Source organism: Tamandua tetradactyla, chromosome 1, assembly GCF_023851605.1.
Source record: "Tamandua tetradactyla isolate mTamTet1 chromosome 1, mTamTet1.pri, whole genome shotgun sequence".
NCBI classification, from domain to species: domain Eukaryota; kingdom Metazoa; phylum Chordata; class Mammalia; order Pilosa; family Myrmecophagidae; genus Tamandua; species Tamandua tetradactyla.
Window position 1 is genome coordinate 185,012,405 of NC_135327.1, and position 27,222 is coordinate 185,039,626.

Consider the following 27,222-nt stretch of genomic DNA (forward strand, 5'->3'; position numbering starts at 1 on the left):
TGATAATCTACTAAGGAGAGCAGCTTGTCAAGAAGCTCAGGTAATGCCATTTAATGTGATAAAATATAAGCTCATATGTCTGTTGTGCAGAAAACTGCGGCTATTCCAGGGGACTTGCATAGTGCCTTGCATCGGTGTAGGTTGGCTGTTTATTTTTTCATTATCAGGGAATGAATCAGTCTGAGTGCCAACTCTAAGTAAGGCGTAAGAATGTCAACCATCTGATGAAATCAGTTCCAGCACCCATCCATTTAAACTTATTACCCAAAAACACATAATTGGACAGGTTGGAGCATTGAGAATTTGTTCGTGTCTGCAGTTGTCCTTTGAAGATGTACCTGAATCCTGAATCATTCCTAATACGAATAACCCCTAAGGATATCAATTCAGAACAATTGTTACCTCTAAAAATTAACTCTTATTAAAACTGTTGATTCATATTTTTAAAGCCCTTCTCTTTGGCCCAACTCATTTATACTATATGTATTATTATCATCTTAGTCACATGATATTGTATTTAATTTTCCATTTATCTGACTATTTGTTATAATTGAATTGTAAATCCTTTCAAATTGAATACTGCATTTTTGCTTTTTCCTTCTCTCCAAATTTGTACATTATACCTGCAGATGAATTTGAGTTGCCTTTTTGTTCTATGCCATTTAAGCATGATGTCAGAGATACCAGAAAAGAAACAAAAAAGTTATAAATGGCAAATGAATGATGCATTTAGTAGGAGACAGTAGGTGGCAAACCATATGTTTCTTTCCAAAATGTTTTCATAGATGACAATAATGATAAATACTATTAATAAACTTATCTCTTTAGTGATGGTGATCTAAGTTTTAAATTTGTCTTTTAAGAACTTAATTACTTTCTTGTTGTTTCATTTCATATGGCTCTGAAGTTGTTTTAGAAATCAGTTCTTTATATTTGAGGTGACTCCTACCCCAAACTAGCCATTAGCAACTTATAAATCTTCTTGGAAGGGGAACCCTTTCTCTCTAAGTGAGAGTAGAGTAGACCTATATGATCTTGTTTTTTTTTTTTTTTTTTTTTAACATGGTCAGGCATCAGAAATCGAACCCGGCTCTCCGGCATGGCAGGTGAGAATTCTGCCTGCTGAGACACTGTGGCCCGTCCCTTTTTTTTTTTTTTTTTTTTTTATCTATATTGTCTTGAGGTTCTCTCTTTTTTGTTTAAAGTCAGTGTCACTAGCTCTGTTCTGGATTCGGACTCCTCTTATTTTTTTCAGGGGCTGTATTCCTTCCATTATTTCTTCTCTCATATATTTACCCTCTCCTACTGTTCTAATTGTCTTCTTCTCCAGTATATGCTTGGCTTTTTCCTCCTGATGAAAGAAAATAGATCCATCTTTATTACCGCCACCAGTTACTTTTCCTGCCTAAGTCCTTTTCTTTACAACCTAAATTATTGAAAGAATGTGATTTTTTTATATTTCTTAGCTCACACAAACTCCTCAACCTACTATTGTTTCATATAAACCCCTTTACCCACTGTGAACCTGAGGCTTAGCTGCAGCTAAGTAAGAATTCTAAAAACTCTGAGTCCGGAATAGAGAGGAATAACCTAGTACTATAGGTCTGAATTCTGGTTGACCAGAGATCCTGGTTAATTAAATCATTTCTGACCACGTTCCAGAAATGGTATGAACAGAACAAGGACAAATTATAATATTTAGAGATTTGGCAGCAAAATGTAGTGTCTAACTCAGTAAAAGTGAAAACAGACTAGAAATTATAATGCACAAGAAACTTTACAGAGAAACAATCTGTGTCCCTGAAGAATTTAGAAAAGGAAGTTTCATTAATTTTTTTAGGTGGTGGTGGATTTATAGTGAGCTATTTAAGAAAAATCTTTGTATAACTTTCCCTTTTCTCCTGTCTTTACTTTTTACTTCTGTCCTTGACTTCTGCCTTCTTGGCCTAGACCAGTTCCCCAAGATTCTAGTTCTTGTCCTTTTTGGTGTTTTCCTATTGTTACTCCTTTTGTAGACCATCTTCTTTGATCCAGATATACTAGCAGTAGCTCCTACTTATTTCTCATTTTTGCTCCTCAGGTCTTGTCCTCTGTGCCTCTTAATTCTGCCTCATTTATATCTGCCCTTTAGCACTGATAGCATAGAAAAAGCCTGGGTTTTGGAGTTGGTTATAAATTCTGGTTCTATAATTTATTAATTGAATATCTTTGAGTGAATTAATCTTTCTGAACCTTGATAAAATTTGTAACAATGGAATTATTTAATAGTTCCTTAGTTTCTGAGAAATAATGTGTGTGAGAGTGACAGATATTGGGTGCTTAGTAAATATTGGATTTGTGTTCTTGTATGATATGATGCAGTTTACATGCTATAAAGGTTTCAAAGAAGAGGAGATAGAGGATTAGGTTGAATTTTTATATGTGTAACAATATAAAGATTAGTTGGTAAACACCAAGATTCTTTATGAAAAAACTTTAGTAATAAATTGAAGGAGAAAAAAAGATTTTACTCTGAAAACTAAAGACACACGAGAGCAAGACAAAAGCTCTCTTTTGACTGACTGCGGCCTTACTGATTATGTGTTTATAGTAAACCTTGCTGTGTCTTATAGAGAAAAGAAAGGTGACAACTCCTGATAGGTGAAGCAGAGCTTTTTATTCCAGTACAAAAGTTTTTGAATATTGGTATACTGTTTTTGTTTTTTTATGGTGGTTTTTTTAATATGAGGTCATAAAAGGACATTTTCCCCCCAGAGTAGATACAATATCTGCTGGAAGCAAATTATTTTGGAATAAAAGAACATATGAGGCCACTAACTGAATAAGAGAGGATTTAATTTAAATTTTTTAATTTTTCCTTTTTAGGTGTTTGGCAATCAACTCATTCCTCCTAATGCACAAGTGAAGAAGGCAACTGTCTTTCTCAATCCTGCAGCTTGCAAAGGGTAGTTCAGTTTGTGGTTTGTTATATATTTGGTTGTTCTAAGGGGAAAAAAGAACAGAATGTTGGGTAGCTAGTTGAATTGTGTAAGGTTGAAAGAATTAGGTTCAGTACTCTTCTGTAAACAAGATTCATTTATAATGTAGAAATAACAATTAACAGCAAGATAAAATTATAAACTAATTGTTGTTTAACAACCTTGTTTAATTGAAGTTCGATAATCATTCCAGAATTAACACACCCAGAGAAGTCTTTTCTTAGAAGTAGTACCTTTGGGACCAACTACCCTGCTTCTGTGGCATAAATCATAAGACCATCTCTGTATGCAATTCAGAGATGGCTGAGAGCGCTGTGGGTTTTGGAGGGCAGAAACATTTTTTTCCAGAAGAAGTGAACCTTGAGCTATGTCTGAGCTGAACATGAGGCAAGAAGTGGGAGAACACTTATTCTTACTGGCTAAGGAAATGGCCCATAGGTTAGGGGCCTAGAAACAGAAATGGGCTTGTTATATCAAAGGACAATTTATAAACTGGTCTGCCTGGCCTGAAAGGGTTATGTAAGGAAATTGTGGGAATTAAAGTGTAATGAATAGTTGCGGCCAGTTTGCAGGTGATAAGGTTAGTATTTTCTGGAATAAAACTCAGGGTTATGAAGTCAGGGTGTTTCTCTAGTTGCTTCTTGGGAGCTTGTGAGCATGGCTTTGTAGATATGAGAAAATGCCTTGCCTTATTTCTTCTTTTTTTTTTTGCATGGGCAGACACTGGAAAATGAACCTGGGTCTCCAGCATGGCGGTTGAGAACTCTGCCTGCTGAGCCACCATGGCCCATCCCTTCATTTCTTTTTAATTCAGAAGTTTAAGGTTTTTACCTAAGGATTTTCTAAATTGGCTTCCTTATCCTGTCTAATTGGATTATATATGCCCAACTTTGTTAGAGCCCCTTCCATTCCTTATAAAATACCAGTCATAATGCTAATTGATCACTCATTTAATACCACTACCAAATTCAACCAACATATAAATGAGTCCTAACACAATGCAATCAAAATGTGCAAGATAATCAATTAAATAGTCAATAATGGCCTGTGGGCTTTGGAATTTGAGGGACCTGATCTGTGTACTATTTTGCTGCTTACTAGTTCTGATGCTACAGGAGTTACTTATCCTGTTAAATCTTCAATTCATTCATCTTGTTGAAAGAAATAAAAGTGGCCATTATAATCAAAGCTGCTGGTTTATTAAAAGAGAAACTGCTTGAGCAGGGAGATCTCAAACCTGGGAAGCCATAGTGAGAATCTCAATATCCATCTGGTTACAGCTGCTTATAAAGCCACTTAGAGGATTTTCAAGTGTGAAGTTACAATGATTGGTTCGCATTTAAGTTTCTTATTGCATAGGAGGGTCTCACACAATGGGGAACAGAAGTACATTGGTAAGTGTGATATACTTAACCGTTTCTAATAGGCTATCTGTACTGGACCAAAACTGGCTTTTTACCAAGTGTCTTAAGTGTTGCTCAGATTGCAGTTTTATTGGGATTGTTCTGCTTAATGGAAGGTCCTGTCCCGGTAGTCAATTGTTTTGTCTTTTGGAAGATCCCTGTCATTTCTTGGAAGGGAGTCTCTCCTGGAAAATGCCCAAGGCAGGCATTCATTTTATTTTATTTAACAGTCCATAAAATCAGAAAAGTAATAGTACATTTTTTATAAAATTACCATATAGATTATGTGTTTTTAGGGTTAAATGAGATAATGCCTATGAAGTGTTTATCGTCATTTCTAATGCATAAGAACCACTTAATAAAAGAAATATAAGCAACTATTGCTTATAATGCTATAAGCAATATAGTATTGTTATTATTGACCTATATGCTAGGTTCAAAATATTCTCCACTGTATTGGGCACCATACCTTAAAGCTGTACCTCTCTTTCTGCCTACTTTATATAACTGATCTATATCTATTCCTTAAGCGATTCAGTAAGTTAATAGCTTGATAATTTCTGATAAATTTCTGTATCATTTAGGTCATTTAGGTCCCTATTTCTAAGACGCATTTACATCTTTTACTTTTTTACTTGCATATGCTTTTTTTTATCTTGTATGCTGTGGGTCACATTTCATTCTTTTTCCGCATGACTATCCCATTATTGCAGCATTTGTTGAATTTTTTTTTTTTTTTTTGAAGGTGGGTCCTTTATTTGAAGAAAAGCTAAAACTACCGCCAAAGGAAAGTAGCTTTCTTTTCTAAAGGCATTGTCTCCTTTAACAAGATGAATCCCTGTATGATCCTAGGAAGCAGCTACTCTGAAACTTTAGCATTTTTTTAAAATACTGCTTTCAGTATTTAACTGCACTATTTTTGTCATCTCCACTCTGCCCTGACAAGTAATTTATCATGAGCTATTTCATTATGTAGTACTGATTTAAAACTGCCTAAAAACTTAAAGAAATAAGCTGCTTTTTTTTGTATTAGTAAGTAATACATTAAAGAGTAATTATTTTTTGTATGTGTGTGAACCTGGAAATTGTTATAGGTACATAAAGATTTTATTTATCCCTGGTAGCACCCTTAAGTATATAATGAATAATGCATTTCTTCCTGGTAATACTTATTTTTAATATTTTATGTGTAACACTAGCAGAGAAACAGAATTTTAAAGATTTTCTATACTTAATTGCATCTTGAAGTATTCAAGTCTTATTTCTTAAACTAACTTATAGGAGATTACAGAGTTATTGTGAGTGATTGATAAGTCATAGTGAGACTTCTCTAGAGTTTTGCTTCTTGCATATAGAGTTGATCCACTTCCAATGAATTTGCTCTTTCTTATTAGTCCAGTAATAAAAGCAGCCCTGGGTAGAGAAACATTTGTAATATCACTAGCTCAGCCCTTTATTGTTGGGTTAGAGACCTAGGAATAGTGAGCTAGAAAGGAGAAATTTCCATTTGGCCTTTCGTGTCCATTATAATAATCATTCAGAGCATTAGAAAAGGTAGTGGGTATTTGTTAATTTGCTAATTACATACTCAGGTAGGTGCTTGGTTTGAGACACTCTTTTTGATGGTTCCTATGAAAATTTGACCAATGTTCTCAATTTCTTTTTAGTTTAAAATTTAAAGAATGTTGAATTTGATCTGTGTATAACTATGCATACTCCTCATTAGGTACCTTTGCATTTCTTTCTAATATGAAATGTCCTTAAGAAAGTCAAAGCACTGATAGTTGAATGAACTAAATATTGTGTTGCCTGAGTGGAGTCATATCTAGTGTATATTCAGCCTCTAGACTGTGAGCTCTAAGACTGAAACCATTGTAAATGGGTAAGAGCTCACAGTATTAGACAAGGGCCAAACTCCTGGAGGCCACAGAGTAAAAGATTCTATGTCTTTGTCCACATTAATCATAACTCATTGTTAAACTTTCTGTATTTGAGCAAACAAAGGACACTTGTGTTCCATAGTCTGTTCATTTATTGTCTGGGCTTTTTATTCTTCCTCTTGAGGAACTCATGTTAAAATAGTTGTATTTTTTTCCTTTGTCTACAGTAAAGCCAGGACTCTATTTGAAAAAAATGCTGCCCCGATTTTGCACTTATCTGGCATGGATGTGACTATCATTAAGGTGAGAACAGCTTGAGAGTGTTTATTTTACTTTGGTTATTTCAGAAGACAAGAATAAAGAAATCAATGTTGTGTCCTTGTTCTGATAGTTAATAAAAGCAATTTGATCTTTCAAAATAGCCAGCTTTTCATTTTCAGAATAAGTTTAGATGGAGGTATGGAGAACTTGATACCTTTCATTTGAGAAATGGGATATGGGATTATTTTGTCTTGGAAGATGGAAGTTGTTATAGCTGTCAGAATTCTTTTCCTGAAAATATTAAACCTTCAAGTTAGAAGAATTTATTAAATTTCTTGGTAGTTTCACATGATAGGTAAGCATTTTTCTCTGTGGTGAAGAATTTTAAATGGTAAAATTGTAGAATTTGTGGATATTTAGGTAAGAAAAAAGGGGACAAAAATAAATTAGAAGGACTTGTGCTATTTCAGATGATGCCTCAAGTTTCTACTTTGTTGACTTTGAAGTGAAATATATATGGGTGCATATATATGTGTGTGTATTTTGTGAAAATCACTCTTTACTGTATTTATAAAATATGTGTGGTTATCCTATTTTTAATCTTCTACATTTTCAATAAATCAGAGAGATTAAAAGATCACTTAGTGCAATTTACTTTATTGCTTTAGCTTCTCAGCTACTAAAAATATACTGTACAATGAATTGGCTTAACAAAGATGTTTATTGGCTCACAATTTTCAGAGACTAGAAGCCTTGCATTTTCCTGGGACTGGTATCTTTTCACTGGTTGGCAGTCTTTGGGGTTCCTTGGTTTTGTCACATGGCAGTGCATGTGGTGGTATCTTCTTTCTCTTCTGTGCATTGACTTCCAACTTCTTGGTTCTCCCGTGGCTTCTCTCTGTGCCCTTTGCTTATAGGGACTTTAGTCATATTGGATTAAGGCCCACTTTCATTCAGTTTGTGCAGTTTAGCTAATAGTATCTTCAAAGATCCTATTTACAAATGGGTAAATACCTATAGGAACAGGGCCTAAGACCTGAACATGCCTTTTGTGGGGTACATGATTTAATCCCCAACAACCAAGCAGTTGTTGAACTCTGTTCTCCAAGTTTTCTGATACATGGTCTTCATGTTTGTGCACCTTTAGGGATAGAAGAAAGGGATAAAAAAAACTAGCATTTATTGAAGTACTTGTAATGCACCATAATCTCTACTACATATGACAAGACTTAGAACGGCTATGTAAGACTGATATTATGTGTTTCTTGGCTGTTTGTTGGAACTCACAGGAAATACCATATGGACCTAGAGCTTTCTTTGAGGGACTATTTTAATTATATATTAAATTTCTGTAATGGTTCTAAAACTATTCAAATCCTTTTTCTTCTTAATTTTTAAAATTTTGATAATCAGGTAAAATTTTCAAGGAATTTGTTCATTTCATCTACATTTTCAAATTTATTGGCATGAAGTTCATAATATCCTCCTTTTAACTTTTAATTTCTGTAGCTTGTATAATGTACTGTTTTCATTCTTAATATTATCTTTTTAAAAAAATTAATTGTATATTTTATTTAACCCAACTAAAACATCCAAAATACTATCACTACAAAAAGTTATGAATGAGCTATTTTGCGCATTTTTTTGTCATTGTTGGTGGAAAGTCTTCATCATCCAGTGTGCATTACCCTCACAGCACTTGCCAGTTCAGTCCAGCCCTGTATCAAACTCTCAGTAGCCCATGGCTTGTGGCTGCCGCATGTAACAGCCTAGATCTAAGACCAAGTCTGTGCTATAGTATATTGCCTTCTCAAAACCCTGCCCAGACTGACTTCCTTGATTCTTGACTTGCTTCTAACTTGTCTGTGCCTCAGTGTTGTTTTAAGCTGATCCCAAATCTCCAACTCATTGCTGACTACAGCTGACCTTCAACCCTGCAGTGATGTTCTGCCAGCCTGCTTGACTCAGGAGAGCCGCTGGAGATAATCCTCCCTTCTTGACCCTTTGCTGCCCCTGTGGGCAAGCACCCACACTGTACCTTGTATTCTGGGGGCAGCCATACCACAGGAGTGCATAGAGCCGGAAGGTGTTTAAGGGAGGTAAACCAGGAACAGATGCAGTAAATCTGACTTACTTAATATTATTTTTACCTTCTCTTTCTCTCTCAAAAATTTTGGGAGTTGTTTGCCAATTTAATTAATCCATGCAATGAACGATTTTTGGCAGGTCATTAACCTCTGGTCTTGTCTTTATTCTTTCCTTCATTCTTCTTTTTTTGTTTTCTTCTGTTCTTTTTCTGACATTTTAACTTGGTTATTTAGTTCGATTTTTCTCCTTTCCTATTGCATGCAATTTAAGGCTTTAAATTTCATTCTGTTATTATTACTTCAGCTGCATCCTATAAGTTTGCTATATAATATGTTCATTGTTTAGTTCTAAATATTTCCATTATGATTTTTGTTTAATCCATGAGTTATTTAGACATGTTTTAAAATTTCCAAATTTAAAGTTTTTCTAGTTATTTTTTTGTTAGTGATTTCTGATTTAGTTGTATTATGGTGAGAGAATATGAACTATATAATTCCAGTGTTTTAAAATTTATTGAACTTTTTTTATGGTCTAGCATGTGATGTGTTTTTACAAATGTTCCATGTGTTCCTAAAAAAAGATTATTTATCAGTTATTGGGTACTTGTTCTATATATGTCCATTAAATCAAGCCTGTTAATTCTGTGGCTTAACTCTTCTACATCCTCATTCTTTAAGGGGAGTGTTAGAAACCTCCCACTGTGGTTGTGAATTGTCTATATCTCTATGCATTTTTCTTAGTTTTTGCTTTTTATATTTTGAGGCTATAGTTAGGTACACTCTTAGAATTATTTTTTTTTTCTCGTGGTTTGACCTTTCATAAAGTGAGTCCTTTAGTGCTAATACTGCCTTTTGCTATAGTCTCTCTTACCTGGTATTAATAATAACTATCCTAGTTTCCTTTGGTTACTTTTTTGTTTTGCATAATTTTTGCATCCTTTTACTTTCAACATTTTTGTATCCTTACTTTTTAGATGCATCTTTGGTAATGTCATGAAGACAGGATATTTTAAAAGCCCAATCTAACAATTTGTATCTTTCAACTGGACTGTTTAATCCATTAACATTTTTTTGTAATTATTGATATATTTAGATTTATTTCTATATCAGTTATCTCTATTTGTTATCTAACATAACAAACTGCCTATAAACATAGTGCCTTCAAATAACAACTGTTTTTCTGTTTATAATTCTTGATCAGTAGTCATGTCTGGAATTCTTCTTGTGTTGATCTTGCTTGGATTTCTCAGTGCTATGACTGAGATTGTATGGTCTAAAATGGCTTTCCTTACATATCTGGCACATTGATGCTGGTTGTTATCTGGCCCATGTGTCTCCACTAATCTTTATGTGGTAGCTGTATTTCCTGAAGTAAATTACAGACGTCATCTTGTTTTACTCCTAAATACTTAAATGTACATCTTGAAAAAATAAGGATGCTTTTTTATGTAAAAACAATGGCATTATCGTAAGCAATAAGTATAACAATTCTCAAATATCATCTAATGTTACCTAATTCATGTTCAGATTTTTTGGAAACCATTTATTATTTTTCTAATTTAAGATATTTTAAAATTGTATACAAATACTAATATATTATGTATAATGTAAAACATATATAGAAAATAGATATTTAAAAGGATGTGATTAAAAAATTGTTAGAAATACCAGTGGTTTCTTGACTATATAGAAATTGCTGCTCTTTGCAGGGTTTGTTTCCTTTCTTTCTTTTTCTTTGATTTTGAAATAATTTCAGACTTACAGAAAAGTTGCAAAAATGATACAAAGAACTCCCAGATGCATTTCAACCAGATTCCCGAAATGTTAATATTTTACCACGTTTGCACCATCATTCTCTATATATACACACAGACACCTAATTACTATTATTTTTCTGTATTGTTTGAAAGTAATTTGCAGAAATAATACCCCTTTATCCCTAAATATTAATATTTTCCAAAAACAAGGATACTATCTTCCATTAACACAGAATAATTATCAAAATCAGGAAGTAACATTGATGTTGTACTATTATCTAGTCTATAGAATTTAAATTAAATCAATTGTTCCACTAATATCCTCTCTATAATAAAATTAAAAATAAGAGTTCTGGTCCAGATCCAGTCCAGGATCACATATTGCATTTAGTTGTCGTGTCTCTTTAGGTAAATTGAATCTAAAAATGTTCCTCAGTCTTTTCTTTTTCTTTCATGGCCTTCACAATTTTGAAGAGATCAGGTCATTTATTTAGTGGAGTGTTCCTCAGTTTGACTTTGTCATGATTGGATTCAGATTGTATGTTTTTAGCATAGATTTTTAGCACAGAATGATTGTTGTATTCTTCCCAGTGCATCATATAAGGAATTCATCCAGGAAGCTCTTTAATTTAAATTAGCAGCTTGAGTGTTTTTGGATTACTCAGGTAGCATGCATTTGGGTCACTTACCAGTGTTTGTATGAGGCCCACCTTGCTCATGAATTCTCAGGGAAGATTCCTCCCTATCCTTAACCTCCCATCCCCATCCCCCCAAGATGGGATTAAGATAATTTATTTCTAATTCACCCTTAAACTGTGCATGTACCCTTTTGGAACCAGGCTTTTTGGTGGAGTGTGAGTCTTCTAGATTTCCCACCTTGAACAGGTTCTGGGATTTTGCCTCTTATCCTTAGAGCCTGGGGAAGCTTTGAAAACCAAAGTTCAAGTATGCTTGGTTCACTAGATGCCCTCAAAGCATTTACTGTTTCTGTGTTAGTATTTGACTGGGATTTCTTCCTTTATTCTGGTTTATCTGCATCAAAGTTGTTTTAAATATTTTACTCTACAGCTTTAGTGTTCAGGGCAAGGTACCTAGTCTATCATTCTGCTAGAAATGGAAATATAACCTTTCCCATATGCCAGTTTATTTAAATCACATAAAGACCAGTGAAGTTGGGTGTTACCTTTCTTTTATGAATGAGGAAACAGAGGATACACACATCCAGAAACCTGCCCAAAGTTATACAACTAATAATGACAGAGCTGGGACTTAAACCCAGATCCATCTGGCTCTGAAGTATGTGTTTTCTACCTTGAGCTCTTCCTCCCACTTGATGTGAAACTTACTACCCTCCAAGGCAATCTATTTCATCCTAGGATAGCAATGTTAGAATATTTTTCCTTATTTTGAGAAGAAATCTATTTCCCACGAGCTTTTACATATGGATCAATGGTTTTTAATTCTGGTTGAATATTAAATTACCTGGAGAGCTTTAAAAAAAATACCAGTGCTCAGATCTCACATCCCAGGTGTGATTGATGTGGAGTGCAGCCTAGCAGGCATCTGCAGTTAAAAAAAAAAAAAAAAAAAAAATCCAGGTGATTGAGATGTGCAGTAGGACTGAGAATTGCTAGCCTTGGTCTAGTTCTATCCCATGAAAGTGTGTGAAATAAACTTAATTCTCCTCTAAAATAGTCTTTGGAATACATGAAGAATGTTAGCATGAACCTCTCCCTTCAGGCTTCTCCAGTTTAAACATTTCGGTTTCTTCACAGGGGTCATACTTTCAATTCTGTCACCATCCAGGTAGTTCTCAAGAATGTTCTCTAGTGTTCTGCTGTTCTCTTAATGTTTAATGCCAGGGGTTGATTTCAACACTGCAGATGTGGTCTAAGCAAAGAAGGCATAGCAGAACCCAAAAGTTCCTCATTCTGATGCTATTTTTCTTTTAAGTAGCCTTAGATCACACTTTTGTTATTGTTGATATATCATGTTTTTGACTCATACTGGACTCATGGTCCACTAAAACTCCTATATCTTTTTTCCTATGTACAATTAGGATACTTTTTATCCTTCCCGTTTTGGTGTTTTGGGGAGTTTCATCCCAAGATCAGAGCCTTGAGTGTATTATCACTAGTAATTTAATCTTTTTTATATGATCTTTTCTTTAAGTTTTTGTCAAAATCTTTTTGAATTTTGGTTCTTTCATGTATGCACTTATTCATGTTTATTAATTTGGGGGGGCATATATTTATTAAGCGCTAACTGAGCGAAGCCCTGTTCAAGGTATTGGAGACGCGGTCTGAACAAAAGAAGCCCCCCTCTGTCCTCAAAGAACTTCTAGTCAAAGTTTGAAAGGAAGATACATAGATAAGCAACAAGTATACAAATAAAAGTATGATTTGTTGATAGTAAAATAAAACAGCTAAGGGGACAGAGTAATGGGGTTTATTTTAGTTCAGGTGGTCAAGAAAGGGTGGTCTGATAATATGTCCTTTGGACAGAGACCTGAAGGAACTGAGTGAATCATGCAGAAACTTGAGGGAAGAGAATCTAGGCCGAGGATACTGCAATTTCAAAAGCTCTGAAGCGGGAGTGTTGGTATGTTTGAGAAACCATCGTGGTTGGAGTTAAATTAGCTAGGGGAGAAAGCAACAAAGGATGAGGCTGAAGAAGTAATACAGGGCAAAACCATCAGTTTTGTTTCAGTGAATTATCTTTCATTTCCATTACTGATAATATATAAGAAAAAACTGAAGGGAGAGCTCTAGTGAAATGTCACTAGCAATCTCCCAACAGTTTGATATCACTCCATGAAATATAGGCATTCTGTTGGTAACTAATTCACTTAATGTGTTCTAGAATAGTGTTTCTACATTTCTCTACCTTGTCCCCGAGGATATCATCAGATAGCTTGCCAGGTGTCTTGCTGTAAACCAGATACAATGTGTCTATGTACTAATCTAGTAATCTGTCAAAGAAGAAAATGAGGTTAGTCTGAAATGACTTGTTCTGAGAAAGCCCATGTCGATGCCTAATGATCACCTATTTCTGGGTACTCACAAACCACCCTTTTACTTGGTATTGACATATATTCTTTTTTAAAAAATTAAATATTTGCAAATATATAATTATAAAGCTAGTTATTTAATTTTTAGGATAAAAAGTAGGATTATTCATCATGAAATTAAATGGTATTAGTTTAGGGGCTCCTTTTTCCTTTGTGCCAATCACAAACTAATGTTACGTAGCACTTGTTGGCTCAGGTGCTTTAACTCATCTGAAATCCAAATATTTAATTTTTGCCTATTAGAATTTCTAGTATAGTGTCAATTGGAGGGAGTGTTTTTTATTTTAATATAAATTTATGTTTGCTTTCAGAGGTGTACATATCATTAGTGGGTTAAATGGTTCATTTAAGTCTATGCATACATCTGAGATTAAATGATCTCAATAAAAATGGTAAGGCTTAGGTACTGTTTTGTGACTACTTTGTATTTCTTAACAACAATAATAATCTCCTCTTTTTCATATAGTACTGCCTGTGAACAGTTACCTTGTTCTGGTTGCCGCGCATTCTGCTTTACAAAGTACTGCAGGCAAGGAAGCTGTTATTACCCCTCCATCAACATACATAATTTCAATGATAAGGAAATTAAGATCCAGTGAGTTTAAGGCTACTCAGCTAAAAAGTAGCAGAGTTGGGATTTAGTCTAATCTCTTGGGCTCTCAAATCTGTGTTCTTTTCATTACATCTGCTTCTCCCTATTTGCATATTCACTTGAATTCCTGCATTTGGATGAAAGGCACTGGATAAATGATGTAATGGAATTGGCACTGGACTGGAAATGAGTACTTTGACTAGCTGGCTGTATAAACTTAGACAAATCACTGAGTTTCCTTATTTGTAAAATAAGGAGCTGAGGGAATGGTTTCTGAAGCCCCTTCCTGCTCCAAAAGTTTATAATTACATAATTCCTTTGATAGCTGTTTAGTTTTTCAGGTCTATTAATTACGTGAAACTTAAGAAGATACTCAATATAAAACTTTAAAGAAAATATCCACATTATTTGACTTTGGCCTTGTGGTCCTAGGATGATAAAACTACCAAAAGTGTCCTTTGTATTTCAGACAGATTATGAGGGACAAGCCAAGAAACTCCTAGAATTGATGGAAAACACAGATGTTATCATTGTTGCTGGTGGAGATGGGACATTGCAAGAGGTATGACTGTTTTTCTGTTTGAAACCATTTTGAAGGTGAGGAAAACGGAAATTCAATCTGAGAGCAATGGCATAAAGTGGTTATAAGTTAAGGAAATTATTTCTTTGTAATCTATTATTTTAGGGTTGTTGCTTTTTGAAGCAAATATAGTTTTATATTTGCCCCATGCACTTTTACTTCATTCCTTTGTGTAAACCCTCCACCCAGCACATGGAAAGATTTTTGTTACATTTAAGTTTGATAAGAGCAAATAAGACTGAAGATAAAATGTTGGTGGCTGGGATAAGCTTGTTATGTTTTGAAGACGCTTATGAAGTAGCTCTGTTTGTGCTGGAATCAAGTTCAATTGTGAGGAATATTTCTTATAAAATAAACCAAAGTAAAGATTCCTTTAAAGAAGTATGTATCTATTCTCACATCATTTTCATCATACAGTTATAAGAAGAGAGCTACATGTTCAGATGTATGCGTATGCTTTGTTTAAAAATTATATACCCTTAATGCTTACATTTGTCCAAAAAGGAAAGTCAGTATATTGCCCTGGGGTTTCTATTCTTTTCTACAGAGCAGAGTAGAATGTTCGTCACATATTGGAAAACTCTACAAAGCCCAGTGTAGGAATCGTCCCAATTGCTCTTTCATCCCATACCTCATTTTGCCTCTATTTGGTGTTTTTCATCAGCATTTCTGGGATCAGAAGCTAACAGCAGACAGGGAACTGTCTTATGTTTGATGTAGTAATTATGGGAGTTTTAGTAAGCTTCTTTTAAAAAGACTGTGCTAATGATCTTGTAATTGTTTTTATGGCTTTTTAATGAGGTGTAAAGAATACTGATAGCATACCAACAAAGAATGGCAGTCTCATTTAATCCTGAAATTCAGTGAGGTAGAAGCCAAAGGGAGAAGGTTTGCATAAGGCTTTACTTTACAAAATGTTTTTAAAGAAATTTAACAAATTGTGTATTTGGTATAATCATAGCAATATAAAAGTATGCCTTGATTAGGAAAGAACATTAGAGGGAAATATTTAAAAATATAAATAGTTGATTAATGATGGTTTCCTTCATGGTGGGATTATAAGAAACTATTTTTTTTTCAAGTTTACTTCACAATTTTTGTAAGACACATTTATAAAGAGAAAAAAATAAATTATATAGCAAACTGAAATTGAAAATTGAGAGTATCTTTTAATAGAGGGAACATTATCCCTCTTGTCTTCATATTCATTGGTAAGAAACACTTATTGAGCCTCTACTTCTCTGAGTGTTGTGAGGTGTTATTTTCCCATATGTATACTTTATAGTGGTAAGGTTGGGTCTTTTATATAATTGATTGTGTATGTAGCATTATTACGTATTTTATAGAACTGAAAACTTAATTTTGCTAATAATATAACATGGAATTTTTATTATTTTATCTTAATCTTTATCATATTATGGATCCTAATAACACCTCTAATTTAGCACCGATCCTATTTTAGAATACTATGTGCTTTAATATCCAGTATCTCTTTGACATAGTTTCTAATAAGAAAATGGGAATATGTTTATGGTCTGTAGAAATTGAGTCTACTTCTTTTATGATAAAGAAAATACATGTTGTTTATTTTATGTATATGTATATTTTTTATACATTTGTAGGTTGTTACTGGAGTTCTTCGAAGAGCAGATGAGGTGAGCAATAAAGAAACAGTAAATGCATTTTAGCTTTTTCTTTTCTGTTCTTTCCATCTCTCTTTGTTTTTTCTCCCATTCTGTATTTTTTGGTGGGCACAAATTGTGCTTTCTTGGGTTTTAGAAAGGAAAGTACTGCTGCCTGTGCCATGGAACACTTAAAATAACTCATAATGGACCTTTCTCCTTTAAAAACCAGGGTATTCAATAGCTTTACCAATGATTGCTTAAAATGTAAGATCCTTCTATTAAATCTTTTCTTTAATTTAATTTTCTTTAATTTAATTTTCTTTTATTTTAGAAGCATACACTGGAAGCCATACAGCAATTAAAATGAATGAATTTTATCTATAAATATTTGCATGGCTAAATCTAAAAAATATAGATAATAAAGGCAGATTTGCCAAAGTGTGTTATGGATTTCTACAAAGTTTAAAAATTCAGAAAATAATTGTTGAGGGATGCCTAAATATTTAGTAAAAGAATAATAATATGGATGGAAAGGAATCAACCAATTTCAAGGTAATGGTTACTTCTGGGAAGGGAGAGAGGAGGATAGGATGAGAGGCATCATCATCTCCATCTGTATTATTTTATTTCTTAAAAAAATCTTAATCAATATGGCAAAATGTTAACTTTGATTTAACTGGGTCTTGAGTACATGCGTATCTGTGACATTTTTTGTTCTTTTCTATAATAATTTGTAATATTTCATAAATAATGACAACAGAAATATCTTTTATCATTCCCTTTGATAAATTTGAAGTTGCATATAGTACATGGTAACCAAAATAGCCTTTAGGAATCTTATAGTGTGTTTTATTTTTGTGACATTTAATTAAATCAACTACTATGCCACTGTTTTTGCCTCTTCAAACCTGCCTTCTTTATGCTTGAGATAGTTTATAAAGCACTTTCACTTTTTATAGCCACTATACAAATGTGGGGCATTTTTGGCCGAATTTCGTCTGCATTTTTTTCAAATAATGTGACAATTTGTTACATTCTCTGTTACAGGCGTGCATTTATCGAATATGTTCAAGACCTTTACTATCTTAACAACATTTCTTTTAACCAGCAGCCATTAGTGAATTTTCAAATAGTTCTTTCGAATTTCAGTCACTTTGTTTTCATTGACTACCTTGTTTTGGAAACTGTTCAATTAGTGTTATCTGATTCTGGTCCATAGGTTTGGCAAGGGAAGAATAGGCATAGTAGATAAAAGTTTAGTTACTGTGTCATAATGGATATTCCTGTGCCTCTCTGCTTGGTCTGATTTTTCTGGCTTACATAATAAAACTTTCCTCTTCTTTTTTTCCCCAGGCTACCTTCAGTAAGATTCCCATTGGATTTATACCACTGGGACAGACCAGTAGTTTGAGTCATACCCTCTTTGCTGAAAGTGGAAACAAAGTCCAGTAGGTCGTCAGTGTGGGATATTAGTATTTGTGAGTGTGTCAGTCTGGGAATAAAAAATTCACAAGTGTGATATAATAAAAATAATTATTATTTTTTTAGTTTTGATAGCCTGATACTTGAAATAATTAAGAGGGCCTAGATCAAAGCAACCTTTCAATTCAATGGGAAGTTTTCCTGTTGGGTTGTGGGACTCTGGTGATCTAATAATATGTCCCATGGAGATACATACTTGTGTTCTTGGTCAGTAAGAAGATAGCATGCCTGAGCCAAATTCTTTTATGCTTTTACTTCCTGGATTCTCTAGTGAAGACCAAATTGTATTCATCATTTTTAGCTTTAAGTATACATGATGACAAATAGCAAATTCCTTGTAAAGATGGAACCTGTAGCCTTGGCTTCATTATCTTGATGATATAAATAGCTAACACAGCCTTTTAGGAATGTGTAAAGTGGTAGGCAGGATGGATAAAATAGACAGTAAAACAGTGTAACCTTGGAATCTAAATTAAATTGCTGTGAGTCTGACAATGTCTTCAGGAGTCAGGCAAATTATTGTGGTTATTGTTCTTTTTTCTTGAAAGCCATATGTTAAACAGAAGCCCTAGTCTTTCCAGAAGTTAGGAATCTTGAATTTGAGTTCTGGCTTTGCCAAAGATTAATTAATATAATCTTGAGCAAATAATTTTTAGGTTCTCTGTGTCAGTTGCCTGATCTTTAATGTTACTTTTGTGACACATGGGAGAAGGTCAATAACTATTTATTGAATGAATTGAAATATTCTCAGGATTTTTCTGGTTTTAGCATTCTATAATCAATAACAATTTAATTCAGTTGATTTCTGTTTTGGGTTAAGGATTTTCACTCTGCTTTGGAATTCGTTGATAAAGCTTTATTTTGTGGATGTAGTTTTGTTGTAATTTTAGAAGTCAACTGTTGTACCTTATAACAATCCTGTGTTTATTCCTCTATAAAAAAAGCCTTTACGCTGGTGGGCTGTGGTGGCTCAGCAGGCAGAGTTCTCACCTGCCATGCTGGAGACCTGGGTTCTATTCCCAGTGCCTGCCCATGTAATAAAACAAACAAACAAACAAACAAAAACAAACCTTTACCCATTGTATTGGTTTGTTAATGCTGCCAGAAATGCAATGTACCAGAAATGGGTTGGCTTTTATAAAAAGGGAAGTTTACAGTTCTAAGGCCATAAAAATTTCCAAACTAAGGCATCCAGAGAAAAATACCTTGACTCAAGAAAGGGCCAATGATGTTTGGGGTTTCTCTATCAGCTGGGAAGGCACATGAGGATGTCTGCTAGCTTTCTCTCCTGGCTTCTCATTTCAAATGGCTTGTCTGGGGGCATTTTCCTCCTGCATCTCCAAACATCTCTCTCTGTATTGGCTCTGAAGCTTTTTCCAAAATGTTTCCCTCTTAAAGTAAGCAACCGCACATTGAATGGTTGGAGGGTGGAGACACTTATCCATGGAAACCACCTAATTCAAAAGGTCCCACTCCCAATTAGGTGAGTCACATCTCCATGGAAACAGCTGAATCAAAAAAAAAAATCCCAACCCACAATATTAAATCAGGATGAAAGAACATGGCTTTTTGGGATATACCAAGTTTGAAACGGGCACACCCATTTATCTAATACTAAGCACACTCATAGACATATATCATCCCTTCATTAAAATGTCTGTCATGTTTCAATTCTTAATATAATTATATAATTTTAATATTCTGAAGCCTAGGAAATATGAGAGACTATTTAAATTGGTCATACTTTTTATTCTTAGTTTGGAATTTCTGAGGGAGAATAGATATGACAATGAATTAGGCAGATATTTTTGCTTATATGAAATAAATCCCATCTGTTTGATGTCTTGGTTACTTTAGAGAGTTTGTCTTTCTCTCATGTTAGTATTTGATCTGTTTTAGTCAACATTCTCAAATAGCATATGCCAGCGATCAGAGATAGACAGTTCTCCTTGGAGAAAATATTTTTTTTCTTCAGAACCTCTGTTCATAAGTCCCAATTTATGCTGACTGTGGTAATCCTCAGGTCCTGAAATAGACGTTGGTTTTGGGGATGCTGATTTTCCCTTGTAAATAAAATAGTAATAATAAATAATACAGATTCTATTTGTAATTTATAAAATTATAAAACTTTATTTATAAGCATGCCCCAGAACTTTTCTGTAATCAAGTAAGTGCCCTTGATACAGAATTTTGTCGACCTCTTAACATGGCAGATGCCTAAGGCTATTTAAAAAGAACAGGGCTTTGCTTTTTGCACGGTTGTCAAAATTTGTTGCACTATAATTATAGCAGAAGAAAAAAGAATCTTGAGTTTGGAATGTTGCAGGTAAATAATTCTAAAAATGCTGTCTATTCCAGTGTTGCTTTATTTAGAACTTTCAATTATTTATAATCAATGATAAATTTAAGGTTATATTGTGAAGCAAATTAGAAAAATGTATTTAAGCAAAATAAAAAGGGGTTTTGAGTTGCAACAGAATTTAGTTTTTAAGGCCAGTCTCTCAAAAGCATTTATTAAACATTTTAGTGTGCTACGAACTGTTCAGAGCAAGCACAATGCTTTAGGACCCTTTCTAGGAGCCTCCTTCAGAGCTTAAAAATTCATATTAGATGAATCTGAGCTTTGTGGTCATGCTACTTGTTTTTTCTTAAACTGAATCTCTTTTTCTAAACTGCTACCTACTTCCCAGGTATAGCACCTCTGTGGAGAGGAAAAATGGGATAAAGATGATAAAAATGTGTTGGTAGAGAAAGGTTAGAAAGTAAAATAGGCTATTTCCTTAAATTTCAACTTGCTTATTAGGGAACTCAGAATTTTATCCAAGCATTTGAGTTAGTGTATATATATTTTAAAGTATCTTAAGTTGTATCTAACTTTGTTAGAAAGCACTAATTGAGATGGTTATGATTTCTGACTTAGATAGGTAAATCTGTGGAGCACTCAGATAGTAGCTGTGGATTTTTCTTTGGGAGGAGAAATTTCATACATCCATAAGTTGGCCTCACAAGGGAGAGAGCACACCTGAAGTCAAATTTAGTTTTGACAATGCTTTCTGTGTCATCATGGGAATTTTATTTAACCTCTCTGAGCCTCAGTTTATTCACCAGTATTTATTAAATGTAGAATAATAATAGAATTTCATAAGATTGTTAAAAAGCTAAATATAAAGTCTACTTCAGTAAAAAATATTTGATTTTTTAATAAAAATATGAATTACTTCAGTAAAATTAATATTTTACAGTAAAAATGTTAATTACTTCAGTAATTTATTTGATTAATGTGTAATTACACATTAATTAATGTGCAACATTTAATTCATAAACCTGATATATTAAGGAGTAGCTGTTTGTTATAATCTTCACTGAAAATTCATGAATGATGGATAAACTGTAAATAACAAATAGGATGACTGTATAATTACTGATTCCAAATTCTATGATTAAGACAAAAACAAATAAAAAAGATAAACTCTCTCTTCTATTGTTAACTGCTTTACCTGGAAATGTACAAGATCCAAAGGAATGAATATTTTTAAATATTCATAAGAATGGGAAAACAAAAGAAATAGAGTTTTCATCACTTGAATACAAGACTACTTAAAAATACAGTAAATCCCAGCTGGCTCAAAAATGTAAAGTCATGCACACGCATCTATACATAACAAGCTTTTCAGTCAGTTACCATGGAAAGGTGACCTTCCTACCAAATTCCCTGTATTAACCAGGTCTGTACATTGCAAAATAGATTATAACGGGCCAAATTAGGAGAAAAACGACACTATTTTGGATGGAAATTAATTTTTAAACAACTCCTGTCTTGCAGTTATACTACAGACAGAATAATCTTTTCACTTTGTTATTGATAATAATTATTATATTTATTTTTCTAAATATAGCTGTATACCAACAATAAAGACACTAGAATACTAACATTATGCATTTATAAAAATATAGTATATTTGGGGATAAATCTAACAAATATGTGCAAGCTTTGTATACTGAAAACTACAAATCAATGAAGAGAAAAATCAAGAAGACCCAAAGAAATGGAGAGATATCCATGTGCATGGATTGCAAGACTCAATATTTAGATGTCAGTTTCCCCACATTGATCTATAAATTCAACACAGTTCCAATCAGAGTTCAACAGGCTTTTTGAAAAAATCTACAAATTGATTCTAAAGAAAAGGAGCTAGAACAGTCAAAATAATTTCTTAAAAGAATAACAGTTTGAGGATTCACAGTGGCTAATTTCAAGACACACTAAAGCCATAGGGATCAAGATGTGCAGTTTTGGCAAAAAGGAGAGACACATAGATCAATGGAAGAAAGAGCCTGAATTAGGCTCTCGTATATCTATTCAACTGGGTTTTTTTTGACAAAGGCTCCAAAGCAATTCAGTGAAAAGAGGACAGTTTTTTCCAACAAATGGTGCTGGCATAATTGGATGATTGGATGTAAGAAAATGAACTTCAACTCATACTTCACACTATATATAAAAATTAACATGAAATGGAGCATTGACCTATCTAAAACCTAAATCTGAGAGAAAATCTGGTGATCTTGGGTTAAGCAATGATTTATTAGGACACAAAATGCACAAATTATAAAAGAAAAAATGATAAATTGGACTTCCGTAAAATTTGAAACTTCTGTTCATCAAAAAGCATTGTTAAAAAAATCAAACAAGAACAAAAAACAAAAAACAGGCCACAGACTGGGAGAAAATATTTGCATGACCTATACCTAATGAAAGATTAATATCCAGAGTATACAAAGAACTTTCACAACTCAATAATAAGAAAGCAGCCCAATTAAAAAATAAAAAAAGCAGAGCAAAATATTTGAACAGGCGTTTCAGTAAAAACGAGACATGGATGACAAATAAGCCTATAAAAAGATACTCAACATTATTAGGCATTATTAGGGAAATGCAAATTAAATCCATGATGAGATGCCAGTGTACATGAAGGAAATTTCTCTTTATAGACACAGATAATAAATAGAAGGATTAATAAAATTAAAAAATCACCATTATGCAACCCTTTGTTATTTAAAAAATCCAACCAGTGATTATCAGTGGTTGCTATCATGACAAAAATAGAGACAGCCAGATATTATATGCCTCCTGACAGAAATACACACTACCATTTGTGGCGTATTTTTGCTCGGAGTTGAATCTGAACAAATGGTGTTTTGGAGTGACTGGAGGGAAGTACCAGAAACTGTTGAGCTGTGTTCCAGTGGCCTTGATTCTTGAAGACAACTGTATAAACATGTAACTTTTAGGGTGTGACTATGGAATTGCGAAAACCCTGTGTCTGTTGCTCCTTTTATCCAGAGTATGAACAGGTGAGTCAAAATATATGGTTAAAGAATAAGTAAATAATAGGGGGAACAAAGGGTAAAATAAATTGGGTAGATGGAAATACTAGTGATCGGTGAGAGGGCGGGGTAAGGGGTATGGAATGTATGAATTTTTTTCTTATTTCTTTTTCTGTAGTCATGCAAATGTTCTAAAAATGATCATGGTGATGAATATAAAAGTATGTGATGATATTGAGCTATTGATTATATACTATGGATGGATTGTATGTGTGAAAAGATTCCTCAATAAAAATATTAAAAAAATCATTTAGTAAATAGTGGGTGCTTATTACATGCCATTTACTGTACTAGGTGCAGGTTTTGTATTGGTCCATAAATGTATATAAATTACTGTGAAATTGTGTAATGTTCAGTCTACTGGAGGAGGCAGATGAGAAGGAATAAAGAAAGAAATATATATTATAAACTGTGATCTCCTGTGAAGTAAAATAAACACAGGTCAGTGATAGAGAATTACAGAGAAGGACCTACTTCTAGGCTGATTATGGTAGGCTTCTCTGAGATGGTGACATTTAAACTAAGACCTGAAGGATGGGAACTGACTAGCCGTACAAAGAGACAGCAGAGGATATGAACAGGTTGGCAAGGAGAGGACTTGACCTGTATTTACTCCTTCTCTCAGTTCTGAGCAGATATCTCATTGGCTAGCCACTTGTTGGTTTAATATTTCTTTTCCGGACTCTATGTTGTATATTTATGTGCATATGACCATGGGTCTAATAGAGTGTGAACCCTAGAACTGACATAGTTTTACATGCCCTAAATGGATGTCAGTAGTACATGTCTTTTTTTCTTTTTACATGGGCAGGCACCGGGAATCAAACCCGGGTCCTCTGGCATGGCAGGCGAGCATTTTTGCCTGCTGAGCCACCATGGCCCAGGAGTTCATGTCTTTTGATGAATACTTTTTAAAAAATCTGTATGCTTTTCAAATGACTATCAGAATGTAGGTAAGAATAATGGTGTGTCTTTGAACCAAATAATCAGGAATTAAAATGAAGTATATCATAGTAATCCTAGAAAATAAGAGGAATATGTCTTAGATTCTGAATTATGTTTTGCTAAGCTAACTCCAACAAATCCTGCCTTTATGGTTTTTAAAGTAAAAAGAAATATTGTTTGTGAAGTGCCTTTAATTTCTTACAATGAAGGAAATATGTTTTATTATTATTATTTAAATATGTTTTCCAGTGATAAATCTGACTCAATAATGTTAAATATGATTGGTGTTTTCGTTACAACTTTTCCTTCCCAAAACCTTCTCTGAGTCTGTATCAGAGCCTTCCACTATATTCTTATCAGTAATTCTCTATATTCTGGGGACTATTTTGAAGGAGTGTATCTTTTTCCTGATACAGTTATTAATACTCTGGTCAGGGGTATGGTTGTATATGGAGATGTGTGTATGGGGCAAGGTGGGTGGGTGATATTTAATTTTTGCACCACATTCATTCCCATTACCTTTTAGACATATTACAGATGCTGCACTTGCCATTGTGAAAGGAGAGACAATTCCACTTGATGTTTTGCAGATCAAGGTAAAGTCTTTTCTTAGGAATTTTAAAAAATATTAACCCAAACTTTATCAAAGTAATCACACACATTAAAGAAAATAAAGCAGTTCAAATGAGATTATAATGAAAATAGCCTCTCTTCTTACCCCTTTTTACCCAAGATCTTGCTCCCCAGAGAAAAAATAATTTTAACTGTTTATTCCAGATGTTATTACTAATTGAAATGCTTATGAGCTATCATAAGCTTTTAAATGCTTTTAAACCTTATCTGTTGACTTCTTTGTATATTCTTGTATATCTCCTCTCAATATAATTGTATTACTATTTCTAATTCCTCTATTCATTACCTTTGGTCCACAAGTATTTGTCTACTTCATTTTTGTTGTTTTGAATATTTAAATAGTTCATAAATATAACAATTGATTTCATTTTATTTGCTTATATGGTGCAAGCATCCTCAGACAAAGGTGAAATCTTTCACATTCCCTTTTCTTCTTGGAAGGGCTTGTCTTTCTCTGGAATTCAGGTTTCTTGGTTGCCTTGGAATCTCAGCTCTCTGATGGGAAGAATCATGATTTTGTAGATTATCTGGCTTTTTCCCATTTGGGTTGTCTGACCCAAATGTGGACAAACTCATGAATTTTTTAGGAATATATTTCCTTGCTTCCTACTGGAAGAGCTTAGAAGCAGTGACATTAAGTAGCAATGAGCATACCTTGCATTCAGATCTTGTTGTCTAAATACTGTTCCCTAATAAAAGAAACCAGGTTTCTGTGAAGAAATAGCTTTCAGAGGCAGGGCAAGAACAAGTTAAGAAAGTACTCAAAAGTGATGGGAACATCACAAAAAGCCATAGGAGTGAGACTGATGGCATTGTACTGGCTAATTTTGGGACAATTTGAACATCAAATATAATAATGGATGGTAATTCATTAAATAAAAATGAAGGATTCATGAGTTTAGAGAGATATAATAGAAGAATTTCCAGTTGGAAATATAGAAGGAATGACAGAATTAGAAGATTACCATTTTACAATCACCAGTGTAATAATTGATTCAGGTAGAAGTTATCAATAGATGCTAAAACCACTGGGTAAATTATTGGTAGCTGGAAAACAGATATTCATAGTCTCAAGATATCACAGATTACTTAATAATTACAAAGGAGAAATTTACTTTATAATAGAGAAAGCTAGCATCTTATTAAAAAAAAAAGTTGACATCTTAACCAAGTGATCAAACTAATCATCAATAATGTGACCAACTGGTGTTATCAGCTTCCTGATGTGATCTACTGAATGGGCTATAATAACATCTATGTAGTTTACTGCCAAAAATGTTAACCTGAATCTAATCATTAGAAAGCAACTGGACAAATCCAAATTATACGTTAATCTAAAAAAACAAAAATTAGTCTGTCCTCTTCAATAATGTCAGTGTCTTGAAATCCAAAAGAAGGTAGAGGGTATGTTCTCAATGAAAGGAAACTAAAAACATAACACAACAAAATAAAAAACTAAAGAAATATCACAACAAAATTCTGGGTTGGAAAATTGAGACAATTGAGGACCTTTTAATATAAGCTGTGTACTAGGTGTTATAAATAGTTAAATTCAGTGGTGTTATGGTTTATGTCTGAGTATGTTTTTATTGTGAAGAGATACGTGCTTAAATGTTTATGGGAAAAGGATCATGATCTCTGCAACCTATTTGCAAAAGGTTGAACAGCACTACAAAAGTAGGGAAATGTTAGTAGTTGGTGAATTTCGGTTCTAGTTTCTAGATGACCATGTCAAATACCACACAATGAGTTGTCTTAAAGAATGGGAATTTGTTGGCTTATGGTGTCAGAGGCTGGAAGGTTTGTTTCCTTCTAAGGTCGGTAGCATTTTGACTGGCCAGCAATCCTTGGGTTCCTTGGCTTTCTCTTCACAAGGAAAAAGTGTCCTTTCCTTTCTCTTCCTGAGTCTGTTGACTTCTGGCTTCTGGCTCCTGCTGCTGGCTTTCTCTCTATGTCTGAATTTCTTCTACTAATAAAAGACTCTGGTAATCAGATTAAGGCCCATCCTCATTCATTTGGACCATACCCTGACTAAAACATCTTAAAGAGATCCCATTTACAATGGGCTCACAACCAGGAATGCTGACTAAGACTAAGAACTTATGTTTTTTGGGGTATGTAATTCAACATAACACACTGGCTGAGAGGTATAAATGATATTCATTGTCCTACTTTAAAAAGGTTTTTGTTTGACATTTTTTTCCAAATAAAAATTTGGGGAAGAGGTCCAATAGTAATTCCTGATTCTTGATTAGGATCCTCTCTTCAAGAAGGATTTACTTTATAGAAATCAGAAATTTCCACATGGACTATGTAGCTTTTCCTTCTTCATTTAAACTTCTTTTGCTTTTATCTGGAAAGGGCATATTCCTGAGAAGGCAGAGCCATAATCCTGTGAACACTTTAAAATGTACTGGCTACATTCAGATCATCTTCCAAAGGCTATGAACATTTTATATTCATTCAAGTTTGCTGATACCAAAGTCTATACTGTGTCATGATTCCAAACTTCAATCTTAAGATGCTACCATTAGCTACATAGAG

General features: G+C 33.7%; 1 protein-coding gene across 4 annotated transcripts in view; it reads left to right on the top strand.

The window, feature by feature from the left end:
* The window catches only part of AGK (acylglycerol kinase), a 101,733-nt gene that overhangs the window by 40,902 nt on the left and 33,609 nt on the right, over positions 1-27,222 (top strand). For all 4 annotated transcript variants that reach the window (XM_077147887.1, XM_077147897.1, XM_077147905.1 and 1 more), the window contains 7 exons: positions 1-40; positions 2,866-2,945; positions 6,489-6,564; positions 14,498-14,590; positions 16,231-16,263; positions 17,587-17,681; positions 24,572-24,641. In XM_077147887.1, coding sequence (XP_077004002.1) covers positions 1-40; positions 2,866-2,945; positions 6,489-6,564; positions 14,498-14,590; positions 16,231-16,263; positions 17,587-17,681; positions 24,572-24,641 — 487 coding nt within the window. The remainder of the gene's footprint in view (positions 41-2,865; positions 2,946-6,488; positions 6,565-14,497; positions 14,591-16,230; positions 16,264-17,586; positions 17,682-24,571; positions 24,642-27,222) is intronic.